Source organism: Pecten maximus, chromosome 4 (genome assembly GCF_902652985.1).
Source record: "Pecten maximus chromosome 4, xPecMax1.1, whole genome shotgun sequence".
NCBI lineage: Eukaryota > Metazoa > Mollusca > Bivalvia > Pectinida > Pectinidae > Pecten > Pecten maximus.
Window position 1 is genome coordinate 28591673 of NC_047018.1, and position 20770 is coordinate 28612442.

The 20770-nt window shown below is 35.3% G+C and overlaps 1 protein-coding gene across 1 annotated transcript in view; it reads left to right on the forward strand.

The window, feature by feature from the left end:
* The window catches only part of LOC117325719 (nuclear factor 1 X-type-like), a 170993-nt gene that overhangs the window by 142396 nt on the left and 7827 nt on the right, over window positions 1-20770 (forward strand). The window contains 6 exon segments of the mRNA XM_033882149.1: window positions 2614-2871; window positions 11067-11203; window positions 11836-11916; window positions 12741-12758; window positions 13858-14038; window positions 19544-19689. Coding sequence (XP_033738040.1) covers window positions 2614-2871; window positions 11067-11203; window positions 11836-11916; window positions 12741-12758; window positions 13858-14038; window positions 19544-19689 — 821 coding nt within the window.

The following is a 20770-nucleotide window of genomic DNA, read 5'->3' on the forward strand; positions in this document are numbered from 1 at the left end:
GTGTGTCCTACACACTGTCATGATATATCACACATCATCTCAATATCCCAGGGTGTGTTGTACATACTGTCATAATATATCACACATCATCTCAATATCCCAGGGTGTGTTGTACACACTGTCATAATATATCACACATCATCTCAATATCCCAGGGTGTGTCCTACACACTGTCATAATATATCACACATCATCTCAATATCCCAGGGTGTGTTGTACACACTGTCATAATATATCACACATCATCCCAATATCCCAGGGTGTGTTGTACATACTGTCATAATATATCACACATCATCTCAATATCCCGGGTGTGTCCTACATACTATCATAATATATCACACATCATCTCAATATCCCAGGGTGTGTTGTACACACTGTCATAATATATCGCATATCATCTCAATATCCCAGGGTGTGTTGTACACACTGTCATAATATATCACACATCATCTCAATATCCCAGGGTGTGTTGTACACACTGTCATAATATATCACACATCATCTCAATATCCCAGGGTGTGTCCTACACACTGTCATAATATATCACACATCATCCCAATATCCCAGGGTGTGTCCTACACACTGTCATAATATATCACACATCATCTCAATATCACAGGGTGTGTCCTACACACTGTCATAATATATCACACATCATCCCAATATCCCAGGGTGTGTCCTACACACTGTCATAATATATCACACATCATCTCAATATCCCAAGGTGTGTTGTACACACTGTCATAATATATCACACATCATCTCAATATCCCAGGGTGTGTTGTACACACTGTCATAATATATCACACATCATCTCAATATCACAGGGTGTGTTGTACACACTGTCATAATATATCAAACATCATCCCAATATCACAGGATGCGTCCTACACACTCCATCATCTCAATATCACAGGATGCGTCCTACACACTCCATCATCTCAATATCACAGGATGCGTCCTACACACTCCATCATCCCAATATCATGTCATGACCATAAGATCTTCTTCGTTGATATATGTCACATCCTGTTTTTCTAACTGTTGGAAAGTATTGTATTTTGTTTGCTCACGGTTATTCTCATCAATGGTGTGTACATATGTGGTAATTTCTGCTCAAAGCACGATTTCAGTTCATTTTTATAAATACATTGTCATTCATTAATAGTTTAATATTTAACAGCCTACTTTGTATACAATATGTGATTGTGTATAAAGCTTTCAGTCATTGATTTTCCCAGCTAACATGTAATCTTTTAATTAACCTACTAACTTACTTTGTTCTTCATGTATATTGTGATATTTGCTGCCAACACCAATTTTCTCTTGTTTGCTACCCAAGGCTGGCCATGCGATTCCTCTGGACATTCATTTTAGAATTTTTATTTTAAAATCACATGTATATCTTTTAGTTAAGAGCACCACATCCCTTGTATACCTTAGTGAGAGCTTTATCAGGAGCGTATGCCTTAGTGAGAGCTTTATCAGGTGCGAGTATGGCTGAGCACAGTAGGGTATTTCACAGCACTTTGCCTTTTGGTTTTTAATCCAAGGTTCTATTTTTCTTTCACAGTTTGAACATATGTTTTCTGTTTTTCCTAGAAGATGCCTTCTAGCCTTGTATATGTTATAATCTGATTGGTGACTTTAACACAATAACAAGGTCGCTACCATGGTTACAGGTAGAGGATCACTATTAGAAATAAAAAACAATGAATAAAGCGATACATTTCTTTGCCTAGAGATGTTTAAGTGGTGGATCCAAGATAAGAAAATCTGAAACTGAAGTTGAAAACTGACATTGAATTTAAAAAAAGATAAAATGTTATCAGATAGTTTCTGAGGTTAAGGTGGTATGGTTAGTTGTTATCAGATAATTTCTGAGGTTAAGCTGGTATGGTTAGTTGTTATCAGATAATTTCTGAGGTTAAGCTGGTATGGTTAGTTGTTATCAGATAATTTCTGAGGTTAAGCTGGTATGGTTAGTTGTTATCAGATAATTTCTGAGGTTAAGGTGGTATGGTTAGTTGTTATCAGATAATTTCTGAGGTTAAGCTGGTATGGTTAGTTGTTATCAGATAATTTCTGAGGTTAAGCTGGTATGGTTAGTGTTTCCTTATATAAGATGTAGTCAGATAAGAAATATTTATTTCATTTGATTAATAAATTAATAAATTATTGTTAAACAAAAAAAAGTCATAACGAATAATGAGCCTCAGTACGAAGCATGCAGGAAGGCAAATATGAAATCTATAAAGATTCTATTCTGCGTCTCGGTCTTTATTGAAAAAAAGATGAGTCAAAGTTTCTAGGTAATTACTTATGAAAAGTTACTACTCCTGTAAAGTTTTAGTTAGATTTATCGGCTCATGTGAATATGTCAATGAATATTTGAAGAAAAGATTGCTGGTGAAAAATTTGCAAAATATTTGTCTCGGGGAGGGAAGATAGTTTAAAGAATTTTTTTTTACCCGTGATAACTGACTCCATGTTAGCAATTTTCTGTAAGACTGCATGGCCAGCCTTGGACGTTTTTGTTGTTGTAGCCTTGGCTTGGAGGACAGTTTAGTGTCCGTTTGCATTTTTGTGTGTTATATCATTTGTACACAGGTTTGACAAATAGTGCAGCCATGCATTCACCTCACCTGCTCCATGCTAGTAAACCTACGGTAGATGCATCTTCATCTTCATCAAATGCGCGAGGCTTCACCCCGGTGTCGTCTGGCCTCTCATTGTCCCAGCATGCATCTCAGCACGAGCAGGGGACCCCACCCAGGCCCCTGAGTGGTCACACCCCACAGCCAGCAGGGACACGCCCACTTTCCTCGTCCCCGCCCCTCTCAGGTAGAGGTGTATTTATGGCACAAGGTATGTGATCTGAGTCCAGGAATTACTGTTAATGTTGGACTGAGGACAAAAATATCAGAGAAAAGTTCTGTGCCTGAAAGTAGGATTGTTTTAGTAGATATGTCAAAATGTACGAGGCTGAGATGCTTCATGAAATGATTTCATAAATTTAATCTTTTTGACTTTACAACTTTATATAATCAGGTGATATATATAGGAATGACTGGCTTTAATGGTAGGTGTTTTATTGGCTATATTTAGGCCACCTGTAAACTGTCCATAGTTTAAAAAAATGTTTTTATCTATCCATCATACTTTTCAGCAAATTCTGTGCAAAACAGTTATGCCCCTTTTCTCTTTTCAATCAAACAATCTATTTCACTTGTGATAGGTAGGCCTTGATACTGTCTTACACCTGGCCTGGCGACCTGTAGGCCTTGATACTGTCTTACACCTGGCCTGGCGACCTGTCATTGTTCATAACTCATCCTCATCAACAGTTACCCTATCCTCAACATTCAGTCTTGATAATTGGCCACCAATTACATTTCATCACATAGTTATATTAGAACTTGAATTTTCATCAGTTTTCTAAATCGTGGTAATTCTCTTATAAAATCACCGACTACCATCCATCTACCTGGACCTCCAACATCTGTCAAACATCAGTGACATTAGACTGCCATCACTCTGAATTACTAATGATGATAACATATACATAGTGCTTGTTTTCTACTCTTATCATTTGGAATTTCACAACTTCAGTTCATATTTTAAACTTTATAGATATAATGTGTAGATATTGTTTTCTTACTTCATATGAAAATAGAATACAGTTTATGAATTGAATATATCCATTGATGAAGTAACTGGTACGTCTTTAACCTTAAAGAGCCACATTCCCTAGTATATATGGGCAGATTTTAACCTTAAAGAGCCACATTCCGTAGTATATATGGGCAGGTTTTAACCTTAAAGAGCCACATTCCCTAGTATATATGGGCAGGTTTTAACCTTAAAGAGCCACATTCCCTAGTATATATGGGCAGGTTTTAACCTTAAAAAGTCACATTACCTGGTATATTTGGGCAGGTTTTAACTTTGAAGAGGCACATCCTCAAGTACAAGTAGGCAGATTTTTACTTACAAAGGTTCAGCTTTCAGTATGAATGAATTTCAACTTCCAAAATGCAGGATCGGTAGGAAAGAGGGTTCATGTTGAGGACCAAGTTGGACAAATAAGAATGTAACATGACATTGGCCAGTAGAGGATTTGAGGCCTTGTATACTAAACATTTCAATAAGGGTAAAGTTTTCAAGACCCCATTTCCTCATTTCCTCATTGTTCAGGGTTTAAAGAAGTAGGAGATATTAAGCCTTTCCTTCATCCGGTTTGGTTCCTTTTTCTGTTTAGGATTTTACTGTTAATTGTTCAATTGGTACATACATAGCATAACGTTTATAAATACCGCCATTGCAGGTGCATGTGGTTTACATTGAGACGAAAGTTTTTCGTGTTCTCTGCGTGTCTGGTGTGTGTTGCCTGTGCGATCTCCATTAGGTATAAAAAGTTGTAAATATAGAATAATGCCTATATATCATGGATTCTCCAAGCAGATGTTCTCTGCAAGTGAACTTGTTTAATAACTCGGAGAGATAAATTTTTGGAAAGTTTTCGTGTGTATTAATAGTTGTGAAGTGTAGGTGATGGGGAGTACATATCTACAGAACACTGACAAACGGCTTTGTTTAAAATGTAGCAATAGTTTCAGGAATGCTGTTTGTTAATAGGAAAACATAGACTAAGGTGTAAATGAGAGGGTGACTTTAACATTTAAAAGTAACAAATCAAGGTATAGGGACCCAAACCATTACCGTAAATATACAAGTTATAGGGACCCAAACCATTACCGTAAATATACAAGTTATAGGGCCACAAATCATTACCGTAAATATTTACGGTAACAGTTTGGTGGCCCTATGACTTGTAAATATACAAGTTATAGGGCCACCAAACTGTTACCGTAAATATACAAGTTATAGGGACACAAATCATTACCGTAAATATACAAGGTATAGGGCCACAAACCATTACCGTAAATATACAAGTTATAGGGCCACAAACCATTACCATAAATATACAAGTTATAGGGCCACAAACCATTACCGTAAATATACAAGTTATAGGGCCACCAAACTGTTACAGTAAATATACAAGTTATAGGGACACAAACCATTACCGTAAATATACAAGGTATAGGGCCACAAACCATTACCGTAAATATACAAGTTATAGGGCCACCAAACTGTTACAGTAAATATACAAGTTATAGGGACACAAACCATTACCGTAAATATACAAGTTATAGGGCCACAAACTGTTACTGTAAATATACAAGTTATAGGGACACAAACCATTACCGTAAATATACAAGTTATAGGGCCACAAACCATTACCGTAAATATACAAGTTATAGGGCCACCAAACTGTAACAGTAAATATACAAGTTATAGGGCCACCAAACTGTTACCGTAAATATACAAGTTATAGGGCCACAAACCATTACCGTAAATATACAAGTTATAGGGCCACCAAACTGTTACTGTAAATATACAAGTTATAGGGACACAAACCATTACCGTAAATATACAAGTTATAGGGCCACAAACCATTACCGTAAATATACAAGTTATAGGGACACAAACCATTACCGTAAATATACAAGTTATAGGGACACAAACCATTACCGTAAATATACAAGTTATAGGGCCACAAACCATTACCGTAAATATACAAGTTATAGGGCCACCAAACTGTTACTGTAAATATACAAGTTATAGGGCCACCAAACCATTACCGTAAATATACAAGTTATAGGGCCACAAACTGTTACAGTAAATATACAAGTTATAGGGCCACAAACTGTTACTGTAAATATACAAGTTATAGGGCCACCAAACTGTTACCGTAAATATACAAGTTATAGGGCCACAAACCATTACCGTAAATATACAAGTTATAGGGCCACCAAACTGTAACAGTAAATATACAAGTTATAGGGCCACCAAACTGTTACCGTAAATATACAAGTTATAGGGCCACAAACCATTACCGTAAATATACAAGTTATAGGGCCACCAAACTGTTACTGTAAATATACAAGTTATAGGGACACAAACCATTACTGTAAATATACAAGTTATAGGGCACGAAACTGTTACTGTAAATATACAAGTTATAGGGCCACCAAACCATTACCGTAAATATACAAGTTATAGGGCCACAAACTGTTACAGTAAATGTACAAGTTATAGGGCCACAAACGATTACCGTAAATATACAAGTTATAGGGCCACAAACAGTTACAGTGAATATACAAGTTATAGGGCTACGAAACTGTTACTGTAAATATACAAGTTATAGGGCCACAAACTGTTACTGTAAATATACAAGTTATAGGGCCACCAAACTGTTACTGTAAATATACAAGTTATAGGGCCACCAAACTGTTACTGTAAATATACAAGTTATAGGGCCACAAACATTACAGTAAATATACAAGTTATAGGGCCACAAACCATTACCGTAAATATACAAGTTATAGGGCCACCAAACTGTTACTGTAAATATACAAGTTATAGGGACACAAACCATTACCGTAAATATACAAGTTATAGGGCCACCAAACTGTTACAGTAAATATACAAGTTATAGGGCCACCAAACTGTTACTGTAAATATACAAGTTATAGGGCCACAAACCATTACCGTAAATATACAAGTTATAGGGCCACAAACCATTACCGTAAATATACAAGTTATAGGGCCACCAAACTGTTACAGTAAATATACAAGTTATAGGGCCACAAACCATTACCGTAAATATACAAGTTATAGGGCCACAAACTGTTACAGTAAATATACAAGTTATAGGGCACGAAACTGTTACCGTAAATATACAAGTTATAGGGCCACCAAACTGTTACCGTAAATATACAAGTTATAGGGCCACAAACTGCTACAGTAAATATACAAGTTATAGGGCCACCAAACTGTTACAGTAAATATACAAGTTATAGGGCCACCAAACTGTTACTGTAAATATACAAGTTATAGGGCCACAAACCATTACCGTAAATATACAAGTTATAACGGCCACCAAACTGTTACAGTAAATATACAAGTTATAGGACCACAAACCATTACCGTAAATATACAAGTTATAGGGCCACCAAACTGTTACTGTAAATATACAAGTCATAGGGACACAAACTGTTACCGTAAATATACAAGTTATAGGGCCACAAACCATTACCGTAAATATACAAGCTATAGGGCCACAAACCATTACCGTAAATATACAAGTTATAGGTCCACCAAACTGTTACTGTAAATAAACAAGTCATAGGGACACAAACTGTTACCGTAAATATACAAGCTATAGGGCCACAAACCATTACCGTAAATATACAAGTTATAGGTCCACCAAACTGTTACTGTAAATAAACAAGTCATAGGGACACAAACTGTTACAGTGAATATACAAGTTATAGGGCCACCAAACTGTTACAGTAAATATACAAGTTATAGGGCCACAAACCATTACCGTAAATATACAAGTTATAGGGCCACCAAACTGTTACTGTAAATATACAAGTCATAGGGACACAAACTGTTACCGTAAATATACAAGTTATAGGGCCACAAACCATTACCGTAAATATACAAGTTATAGGGCCACAAACCTTTACAGTAAATGTACAAATTATAAGGCCACCAAACTGTTACCGTAAATATACAAGTTATAGGGCCACAAACCATTACCATAAATATACAAGTTATAGGGCCACAAACCATTACCGTAAATATACAAGTTATAGGGCCACCAAACTGTTACTGTAAATATACAAGTTATAGGGCCACAAACCATTACCGTAAATATACAAGTTATAGGGCCACAAATCATTACCGTAAATATACAAGTTATAGGGCCACGGAACTGTTACTGTAAATATACAAGTTATAGGTTGATTGGAGTTGGAAATGAGGGAGGGGAGAAGTATTTATCTGAATATCTCTAACCAGCTGTACTATCTACAAATGACAAGCTTGGAATCAAAGGTAGAATCTCAAGCTTGAAAAGCTTGTCATTTCTTATCTGTTTACTCTGGTAAGAAACATTTACATATCGCATGTAATTAAACCTGAGTGCATAACAGGCTGATTCTATTATGATTGTGTTGTAAACTAATATCAGTGTTTGAATATTCGTTTATTTGAATCCCCAGACCTCTCCACAGAATTAGTGTGAAGTAAGTGATAGAGTATGTACTGATGTAGAGGAACTATACTCTAATTACCTCTACATAGTCATTGGTGAGTGTTTATACATCTCGGGAGGCTCCCGTCTGGTAGATGTTCCTTTGAGGGGAATGCTTCTCAAACCAGTGAAATGATTAGTTCTGAAAATATTCATAAATACAAGTAAATTTCAAGAATTATTTTCTAAATTTTCAAAATTATAATATTGTAAATTAAGATTTATTTGAATTTATTGGAAGTTCACTTTAATTTGAAGTTAAATAGAAACATTTGATTACTCCATGTTTAGTTGCGAGGTACTATCTAGTGTATGTTATGGGATAGTTAAGACTTTGCTAGCATAGTCTTTATAAATAGCTGCAATTAAATTCAAAACTTACAAATCTGGTGAAACGGTGTATGGAATACCTAAACATATTGATAGAAATTCTTCATTGTTTAATATTATTTTTTCAACAAACTGAAAAGTTTCTTTTTGGGAAACTGTGCAGAGTTATCTCATATGCTTATTTTTCATAATTTGATCATTTTCAGCTGCTGATTGTTCTATGTAAATGAAATGCATGAAAGTAGCATTAATCATGTGTTTCCGCTGGCTGTACAGAATTTTTACACAATTGCCATGTCCAGTTAGGCCTTTTGGGTAAGGTATGGAGGTATTTAGTGTAGATTTACCCCCTTTCTGTATGGCTGGGCCCCCTGGAGTTACCTCAGATATAATACCTCTACATACCTTAATGGGTTGTAATTAACATCCACAGGCCCGCCCATTCCAGCTAATATACAGGCTGGAGTACCTGACAATACATTGGGATAGATAATGAACATGTTACAGGTCAGTGTCTGAATGGCCGACTCAGTTACTAGTGTAGACTAACTCTGTAGTATTAGGTTGACTCGCTGGTCTATAGTTGAGGTTTTGTCCGACTGTATACTACAGGTGTCTTGTCCATTGTATTTAGACAGGTATTATCCCATTGCATAAGCAACCATAATACCTATATATATACACCACTGTCATCCCTATGTCCATTTCCGCTCCAACAATCGGCCATTGTCAGGAACCAACATTGTATTTCTTTCATATTTCATAAGTTTTGTTAAATTTTTGGAAATCTTTTCTTCTGTGTTTCTGTATGAATGAGTGTATACAATGGTACAAAGTCTAGAGAATAGTACAATTATGATATTGTCTTAATACACACATAGATCAAAGTAAATGACACACCTTTACGATGGCGGTATACACATTGGTCGAGGTGTATGTAGGTTACTCTGGCTCGGTGATTGTATATCATATAATTACCTATAGATAACTCTTTAGATCAAATGATTTCAATGAATCAGGTGTTTTGGGGTAAAAAAATAAAAAAAATACTTGAATAGTCATACAAAAGATAATTTTCGAACAATAGATTTGTTTCATAAATCTAAGCACAAGAATATATTCAAACATTATCTAAATATTTAAATATTGCTCAGTTCAGTGATGGAAAAGTCTTAGGGTCACTCATGTATGATTCAGATATAACTGTTTCATTAGTTTAGAATTAATTTTTGTGATTTAATGTTTAAAATTGACATTAAAATACCTTCCATCCATTCCTCTACACCAAAGATAACATACTTATTAAGGCCACACACATTGAATAAACCAGAAATCTAACATGCCTAGATCAAATTTAGATAGGGGTGAGTTTTGTAAATGAGTGTGATTTAAAACTACTCCTCCTTTCGATGTTTAACATTTGATAGTGTAAGAGATCTGGATGTTTAATGTGATATTGTAAGAGATTTAGGGTAAGAGATCTGGATGTTTAATGTGATATTGTAAGATATTTAGGGTAAGAGATCTGGATGTTTAATGTGATATTGTAAGAGATTTAGGGTAAGAGATCTGGATGTTTACCGTGATGGTGAAAGAGATTTAGTGTAAGAGATCTGGATGTTTAATGTGATATTGTAAGAGATTTAGGGTAAGAGATCTGGATGTTTAATGTGATATTGTATGAGATTTAGGGTAAGAGATCTGGATGTTTAACATGTAATAGTGTAAGAGATTTAGGGTAACAGAGATCTGGATGTTTAATGTGATATTGTAAGAGATTTAGGGTAAGAGATCTGGATGTTTAACATGTAATAGTGTAAGAGATTTAGGGTAAGAGATCTGGATGTTTGATGTGATATTGTAAGAGGATATTGTAAGAGATTTAGGGTAAGAGATCTGGATGTTTACCGTGATGGTGAAAGAGATTTAGTGTAAGAGATCTGGATGTTTACTGTGATATTGTAAGAGATTTAGGGTAAGAGATCTGGATGTTTACTGTGATATTGTAAGAGATTTAGGGTAAGAGATCTGGATGTTTACCATGATATTGTAAGAGATTTAGGGTAAGAGATCTGGATGTTTACTGTGATATTGTAAGAGATTTAGGGTAAGAGATCTGGATGTTGAACATGTGATAGGGAAAGAGATTTTGATGTTAAAAGTGTGTGAGGGTAGGAGGTTTTGATGTTTATGGTGTGTCTTTGAAAGAGATTTTGATGTTTAAATTATGTGTATGGGGATAAGAGGTTTGGATGTTTACAAAATGTCATCCGACACTTTTACAATGCTGGAATCAAAAACATCATCAGACACTTTTACTATGCTGGAAACAATGTTATCAGACACTTTTATAATGCTGGAAGCAAAAGCATTATCAGACACAAATTTTAGTGAAGTTACATATAATTCTTGTTTTCAGTGCCAAACTAGATAACATAGATTGGTTTTACTCATGTTAGTTGTTGTGATGTTGTTAGTTGTACTTGGTTTGTAGGTTAATTGTGTTGTTGCTAGTTCTGTTGTTTAACTTTGTTGTCAGTTTGACTGATGTGTGTTGTCTTTACAGGTTTACAACAGATGGCCATGTCGGGTCCCGGGCCAGGGCCACACCCTTCTATGAAGTACCAGGAACACCCCGGGGGTGACACATTCTCCGACTTTGTTTCGCTGGTATGTCAGGAGGCTCAAAACTCACAGGGACAGGTGTGTATAACATAACTAGGCGGCCGTGACCTACTTTTTATTATTGGCATATATCATTAATTCAGGTCATGGTATATTATAAATTTAAACAGTAAATTACTGGGACTTTAACAGTGACAAGGAAGGTCAGAGGTTTGGACTTTCTTGTCCTGTAGACATAATACAGAACCAAAAACAAACAGCTTGATTAAGCTGCATGAAAACTATATAACTCATAAAAAGTAAGAAGCTGCCAGAATGGATCAAGTTCTAAATTCTCATCAAAATGACAAATCTGTGTATATCAGTGTCAGTAAATACTTTCTCCAGTTATGGATGTCTAGATTACTATAGCTAAACTACAGGTAGTAGTCATGTTTTGTATTCATTATATGACTTGTAACCATCCTGAGATTTCCTGGACGTTAGGTACAAAATTATTCTAAGATTTGTAACAGTTTCACAATCAATGTCACAATATTTGCAAATTTGGTCGGTGGATTTTGTATTGAGAAGTTAGAGACTTGTTCCAGTATTCTGGCTGCTTTCAAAGATGGGGTGCATGTTTGTAACAATGATTTAATACCTGTTTACTTGCCTTGAAAGTTGAAAATATTGACTCTGCTTGCATCGTACATTTTTTCCTTGAATAGAAGCCTGGGGTACTACGATTTTTCGAGACAGCCTTTAATTCAGCAGCCTTACGAGACCAGGCTTCTAGTCACGGCAACATGGTAGCTATAATGGTCAATCCTTATAGTGACCACACCTCTCAGTGAATGGCCTGCCTATAATGACCATCATACTTGTGGAATTCAGACCACTGCCTCAGGAAGTGACCAAGTCTTACTTAAAACCAACCATCTTTTCAAATTGTGTCATAAAGCAAACCGACCCATTGTGTTGTTAAAAACCACACTTTTCTAATTATCTTAAAAGTTGTACCTCTCTCAAAAACAAATTAGTGTATCTAACTTTTAATGTTTTTCCAAATAAAGATTTTTGTTGTGAAATGACTTAAAAGTGTACTGTTGTGCAGAAGATGAATTTCCTTTGTGATATCCCAGCCCCTGCTATGACTGGTCATTTTAGGCAGATTCTGATTACCCTTGGTCATTATTGGCAGGTTTTCACTATTTTTTGTGCTGATTTGTAAACTTGCTGTGAAACCCTAACCTATGCTCCAACTTTCGCAACATTTGGTGTACGTCATACCCTGTTACAGAGTAGGTTTCTTTAGTTGCCAAATCAGAGTAACAATATTCCTCAATTTCTGTCCATTTTCACTTCCATTGTTTGAACTGCAGTGAAACAGACTTTCAAAACCTGATTAATAAAATAGTCTAGAATTGTTTAACACTGACGAAGTGGGACTGAGATTTAATTCCTTCATCACGTCCATATCTTTAAAATAATAACATATTCTTACCTATATACTCTCAGGATACCATATGTACCTAATCGGCTGTTACACCATAAGTACTGTAGCTTATTTACAAGTTTAAGATAGTAAGAATTACTAGATTTTTTTTTACACTTTTCATCTCGTTCCTTGCAGGGCGATGAACACATCCATGTAAGTTACAGTAAAAGGGAGATAACTCTTTGTACTTTTAGTCGTGTGATTTCCTAGTCTCAATGTTTCTGTAATGCTTGAGAATGTCATTTTTTGTTTGTTAGTTGTTTTTGTTTAAAATCTGTTGGAATAAAACAAAATAAATCTTTCTGTAAGTTTCTTAAACCTGATTTGATTTCCCCACTTGCTTTTAGAATGTGTTACTTTTGTATGTTTTTCCTTTCATCCTGAGGAATGCCCTTTTAAAAAAAATTGTTTAAAAAGATAAAAAATTCTTCATTTATTTCGAGGTGATGTTGATTTGTTGTGGTTTCTAGTAGTTTCTTCCATGTACAATATACTGAGTTTATTGCTGTGGTAGATTTCACTGATGCTGAGATGGATGCTGATAGAGTCCTAGAAATTCCTGCATATATTTCCTGTCTGTCAATCTTATTTCTCTTTGTCATCAAGTCAATTATTCAACGTACATTGAAATAAACAATAACATGCTTTCAATTAAGAAAAAGGGTAAAAAAGACACATCTGGAAAAAAATCATGTTTGTTTTGCTTGGAGTTAATTCAGAATCTGTGATCAGTATTACCTGTATGCTGATTCTAAAATCAAGAAAATTGGTTTTAAAATCCTGTTTTTCTTCTCAGTAATTGAAATTGAAGAAAATATGCCCTGTCATGTTTGTTTCATGTATTGAAGGATAATTCTTTAATATATTTTTGCTTTTTAATCATTTTTGTTTGTCAGTTTCTTAACCTTTAGTGTATGTAATCTGTGATATAGAGTTAACTAGTCACATACTATTCTGACCTGTTCTGATAGTCCTGGACACGGACCTTTATCATTGGCCCACCTATCATTTATATCAGAATTGTTATCAATAAGTCATCAGACTTTTGTCAGAATGATACATAATATGATCGAACCAAATACTGCTGTTCTTAAACGATCATGTGATAGTGGATATGAGAAGTAGCAGAATCTAAAAATAGGAATTCCAAAAATTGTGAAATGTATCTTATAGGAACTATGTATAAATCATTGAGTATTCATATGTGTGTTCTTTGTGTTTTGGGTAGATAATGTAACTTTTCTGTTTCCAGTCAAATTCATCAACGCCGCCGATGAAGAGCCCTACGAAACTCCCACACTTCTTTTCGCCAGGGATGCTCCCCCCACCTCCCCCACCTCCACCAAACTTGGCACGACCTGTCGCCATTCTTCGGACATCAGACGGACAAGTGGTCAGCAGTGCTCCGACGCCTTTGACCTCAACAGTGTCTAGTGAGTGCTGTTAACATGTGTTAAAGTGAATGTCCCTTGCCCTATCTTTTGATGGTCTCTTCGTCAATCTGATTCCCGATAGATCTACACCTACCAGTACCCGTATGACCAGTATATTTACTTGTTTAAATAAAGGTTTGCTCAGGCAAAAATGTTTCAAATGTTTTGATGGAACCTCGCATTATGTTTACCTGTAAATTAATGTGAAGGTACATCAAGTTAGCATAACTACAATTTTACAGAATATGGATTACTTAGTATGTCACCCAAAGTGTAAGTTTGCTCAGTTTCTCTAGGCAGCTAAACCAGAGATAGATTTCTCTTGGGGGGAGGGAGTATATAATTTCTAAAATAGCTGAAACGCCATAAGGCTGTAATAGCGGAAGTAAAACCTGTTAAATAAATAAATACTGTATACCTGGTAATTTTCGCCCCCGTTTAATTTTCGTCCTTTTCGCCATTTGAAGATAGGGCGAATTTAAGATGAAGGCGAAAATTTCAACCTGAATTGAAGGATTTATAAACCATAGTACATAAGCCAAGTGTAGTCGGATCACAAACATACCCTCTTACTTTTCAACTTTAAAATCATGTACTAGGCTTAGCTTAGTTATTTCAAAAATTCAGTTTTTTAAACGAACATTAATGTTCGGTTATTGCCATCAAGAACTGGACTGAGAAATATGACCATATTTGGTAGCCACATTCACCAATACGCCATCTACTGTCTGTTTCAATGAAATATGGCTGCCCCCATTGCCTTACGCTTCAAATAATTTACTTACAAAAACACCTTCGTTTTATGTAGTAGTTTTACCGAAAATGTTGAAATGTATTCAGTAGATGTTTTCAAGATGCATACGATTTGAGAAATGCATAACGCTAGCGAAATGTGAAGACTAAATGAACCTGAACTTTACGAATAACTCCAGGTCAATATATTTATGTAAACAAATATTGCGCAGGCGCATTCGTCTCCGGATGTTTAGAAAGTTTTGCTCTTCCGTGTTCATTCCAAAACGGCTGACATTATAGCATCGGTCTGCAAATATGTCCGCGATTTACTTAAATGTGTATTATATATATTCTAGAATGTTACATCATTATCAACTAGATGAATATTTCTATAATTTAGAGAAAGAAATATATCAATAACGGCATACGAGACGATACATTGTATCATACTATAGGTTACTGTACTGCGTACAGTACATGTTTGCGAGAAAGGTAGATACTAGGTGGCATTTGTGGTCATGGTGACTGGTCATAGCGTTAACATTGTCATCGATTTCCATATTCCATTTTCCTTTGACGAAAACGACCAATAAATCAAATGCAAATGATAATATCTTGTTTTCCATGTGCACGGGATTGGTTGTTGTAGGCGATACTTGGAACGTATTTACTGTTGTAAGGGAGGTAACTGCAAGATTACGAAAATCAAACGTTAAACCAATTTGATTGGTCGATTCTTCCATGACTTTGGCAGGGGGTTTACAATCGAAGTGACAGATAACTACGGCAATATATTCAGATAATATCAACAATAACACTTTTAGATACGTGTGGTCGGCAGTTGTCATGTTTAAAATGAACAATTATATAGCTTGTTTTTATTTCGGCAAAGTCGAGAATATTTACTGAAACGGACCACAGGTGAAGCAGACTTGGAAATACCGAAACGAAGAAAAATGGGGCTCAATTATAATATAAATTGGCATTATTTTCAGAGAATTGACCCACATATATGTTTTTCAATGCCTAATTGTATCATATGTAAAATATTAGTGGTTTACGAATTTTAAATTAATTTTTCATTTGCGAATCGCGGCCCGATTGTCGTTAGAGTTGAATTACCGAAATGGCCGATAGTGGACCCAAATCGATATTTTTACGAGAGAATGGACCCAATATAGGATCTATTAATCTTTGGTGTGTGTATAGAGACCATATGCATTTTTTCCTTTACCTGGAAGTATTTTGAAAGAATTTGCAAAATACCGAATTCACGATCAAATTTTCGATTGTGACGAACTACTGAGACGGTGTTAAGTTCATGTTAAGTCAATCTGATTGAAATCAGCTGTTACATATGTACACATGGCTACGTTTACTATGCAATACGCCTACGTATTTTTTTTTCAAAGACGGAAAACGGAAATCCGGATTATCTAAAAACAAATGCAAAAAGACTTGTGATATTCACTTAATTTAACATTCAGCCATTAATTGTTATTTGTAGTTTTATAACTTCTGAAATAGTGTAATCGATTCTCTGTATAATATTGCTGTGGAACTTGTGTTATTTTTCAAACAAATTCATTTTGATAATTTTTTAATTTAGAACGTTCATCAAGTCATGTTCAAGACTTGAAATTCTCGCTACACCATACTTCAAACACAGTAATCAATGAATTGATAAATTGAAAATTGAAGTCAAGCAAATGAGTTAATATTTACCTAAATAATTTTTCAATATACAACACATGTTCAGATGACTATTTGTGCCATGCTGTTACAAGATTTCAGTTATAATTCTAAAATTGAATTAGTATGTAAATATATGTTATACTGTCAATATCCACAAAGCGAGTGTAGTCTACTGTACTCGGTCATGCCGTAGATAGCGGTACATATACGTACTGCTTACATCTCGTGCTTACTTGTGTGAACTATAAATCAATAACAAAAATAATTCATATATTTCTATATATGACTTCACAAATTATGCGGTGTCTGAAGATCTGAATGAAGTGAATAAACGATGTATTAAATTATTTTTATGAAATATTCAAGTCATAGATCATTCTTTTTTTTAAAGTACTGATTTCAGGTCCATTTTGGTAATTCAACTATAACGGCAATTAAAATACTTCTCGTTTTTTTGTTAAAGCTGGAAAACGGAAATCCGGATTATCTAAAAACAAATGCAAAAAGACTTGTGATATTCACTTAATTTGATATTCAGCCGTTAATTATTATTTGTAGTTTTATAACTTTTGATATATTGTGATTGATTCTCTATATAATATTGCTGTGGAAATTTTCATCAAGTCATGATCAGGACTTGAAATTCTCACTACACCATGCTTCAAACACGGAGTAATCAATGAATTGATAAACTGAAAATTTACCTTAAATAATTTTTCAATATACAACACATGTTCAGATGACTATTTGTGCCATGCTGTTACAAGATTTCAGTTACAATTCTAAAATTGAATTAGTATGTAAATATATGTTATCCTGTCAATATCCACAAAGCGAGTGTAGTTTACTGTACTCAAAGTCATGCCAGTAGATAGCGGTACATATACTTACTGCTTACATCTAGTGCTTACTTGTGTGAATAAATCAATAACAAAATGGTTCATATATTTCTATATATGACTTCACAAATTATGTGGTGTCTGAAGATCTGAATGAAGTGAATAAACGATGTATTACATTATTTTTTATGAAATATTCAAGTCATAGATCATTCTCTTAAAAATATTGATTTCAAGTCCATTTTGGCAATCAGGCCTAGAATGGCGAATAAGCCCCTGATATTTTACATATGATTAATTTTGACATTGGAGAACATAAAATTGTGTCCATTCTCTAAGCACTGGTAGAATGTACAGAATAGAGCTTCATAAATATATTCTCAAAATTACTAATTACCCCGGTAAATATAACATTTTACATAAACATCCCATGACTGATGGTGAACTTAAACTTGCAAATCTCCTGTGTCATTCCAATTTTGATATGTGTAAATATATACACGTACTGTATATATATATAGATATAGATATGGAATGCTTCACAATTTGCATACAGTTATGGAATCTTATAACACCCCCAAAAATGTTCTCACCGCATAAAGGTGTGATTTGTGCAATTACATTGCTGAATTGTGTGGTTCAGTATGATTGGATGATCAACATTGGAAAAGGACAATAAATAGGGAATGTGTCGTCCCATCGAATGGACTGTAATCTTTGTGATCAGGTTTGAAGTTGAAAATGAATCTTGAAGTTTTCTTTTCCTGTTTGCTGAATTATTCGATGAAGATAGTCTTTATCTGGTTATGAAAAAGAATCTTGAAGTTTTCTTTTCCTGTTTGCTGAATTATTCGATGAAGATAGTCTTTATCTGGTTGATCAACATTGGAAAAGGACAATAAATAGGGAATGTGTCGTCCAATCGAATGGACTGTAATCTTTGTAATCAGGTTTGAAGTTGAAAATGAATCTTGAAGTTTTCTTTTCCTGAATTATTCGATGAAGATAGTCTTTATCTGGTTGTTATTCTTTATCACATTGTTTACCATCCTGTAATTATACCAGAAGTTTATCTTCTCATATACAGATTTATTAACATCAAATGATTCCTGAACAAAAGGAGTCAAGTTTTTTGTTTTGAAGTACCATAAATGCTTGAGTACAGTTTCAATAGGATACATTCCTAATTCGGGCCTTGATTAGCAGCTCTGGTTTTGGTTTTCAGTAATTCTTTATGTGTGTTTCATCATATTAAGTTGAAATACAACTACATTTTGTATGTATGCCAAACTAACGATGGAACTAGACTAAATTTAGTTCATATTAGAAGTTGGCATCAATAAGGTCACAGAGTCCTGGCTGTATTATAACTGATGATGCCTTCCCGAAAGAAAGAAGACATATTTTATTTTCATCGATCCAAGATAGATCAACAAACTTCCAATTTCAATTAGGACCTTACAGAAACATGCATGTGTACAATCATATCAGAACAGCTGCAAACATTTCAAATTATTTGCAATTAATTCCTAAACCGATATCAGTAAATTTATCAACTTAAAACTAAGAAGATTACTGATTTTGCATTAAACAATAATGTTCGTTTACAGTACTTCCAGTACTTTGATTTTTTTAAATTATGTAGTCTGGTCATGATAAAAATGAAATACAGAGCAGCATAGAATTCCTGCCACAGAAAAGACTAATTTGATGACTTCACTGTCGCTTGTGGCTTCCATTCATGTACATGTATGTACATGTGAACAAGAGAAAACACTGGTCAGTCATTAGTCACGGTGCGGTGAACTTACTATTGATCGTGTTTGCTTAAAATCACCCATACATACCCGATACTACTTTAATCAGTAGGGACTAAAAGAAAAAATCTGAGCACAGGTAAACGTTCTTTATTTCACACCTGATTACATTTCACATCTCATGCTTGCAAGACAATTGAGGAACTCGATAAGTCCCGAGTGCAACTGTATTGAGAATTCCGAACGGTATTTTTCTATTTTACAAACAAGGAAAAGAATGTTTCTTGAAAACCATTTAGGGCGAATTTAAAAGGGGCGAATATGTTTTGTGTTGCTCAAGGGCGAAAATTACCAGGTATACAGTAGTATTGTGAGTAAGCTCTTGTATTTAGAATCTTTAAACCAGTGTCGCACACATGCTTTCCTGATTTCTGTGGTATGTATGATTTATGATTGATTTTGTTCTTTGTGATTGACAGGTTCAACAAACAATAACAATTCAAGTCAGGGTATCAGCTCCTCCCCCGGAACGCCTCCGTTCAACCGGACGATCATGTCCAGCCCGTTCTCAGTATTGACCCGGCCTGAGCATGCCTTTGCACACATACATCCGCAAGGACATCAGGTAAATAAGAGAGGAAAACTGACTGTAGTATCAATATTATTATAGGCACAGGGAACTCCCCTTGGACAGATTGGGAACTCACTGCGGGCAGGCTAAGAGCTCCCCTCGGACAGGTTGGGAACTCCCCTCGGACAGGTTGGGAACTCCCCTCGGACAGGTTGGGAACTCCCCTCAGACAGGTTAGGAACTCCCCTCGGACAGGTTGGGAACTCCCCTCGGACAGGTTGGGAACTCCCCTCAGACAGGTTGGGAACTCCCCTCGGACAGGTTGGGAACTCCCCTCGGACAGGTTGAGAACTCCGCTCGGACAGGTTGAGAACTCCGCTCGGACAGGTTGAGAACTCCGCTCGGACAGGTTGAGACAGTCTTTTGACTGGCTCTATCTCCTTCACTATTTGTCACTGGAACTTTATACTTTGAAGGGGTGTGTCATGTATTAATGTACCAAAAGTAGATCACTCTGACATACATTTTGACTTTTGACCTACGTCAAAGGAAAAGGTTGTTTGGGTCTATCTGCTATATTACCTGTCACTAGATTTTCATGCTGGTCATGGGTTCACCCAGGTAAGGCGTTGTGTCAAGAATAAAATTTAGGTAATTCTGGCCAATATTTTGACTTTTGACCTACATAAAGGAAAATGATGTTTGGACCTGATCTACAGTTTCTCTTGTCACATGAACTTCTTACTTGTGGCATAGATTCATGTTACGTGGGTTCTCTTGCATCTGAATTAGTTGATATTAATACCACCAACTGCTTTTTAAATGACATAGATTTGTCAAACCATCATTGTGTAGAATTAGTTCTAACACAAATTCACAATCTGCATTCTTGGCAAATATTTCCACATCTAGTGAGGGACTCATCGAATTGTCTTGTTCTATCTATTTGAACTTTTCATTTGGTCCCTGCATTGTGATGTAGTTGTCGGTACAAATATTGGAGACCATCTGTCTCTGGAGATTGCCTGCCTATATATATACCTGATATCTCAAATCCATATCTACCCAGTAGTATTGCTGTATTAGTTCCATATGATGGTACTTGGTGGATAGCCTTTATGAACACCACATTTCC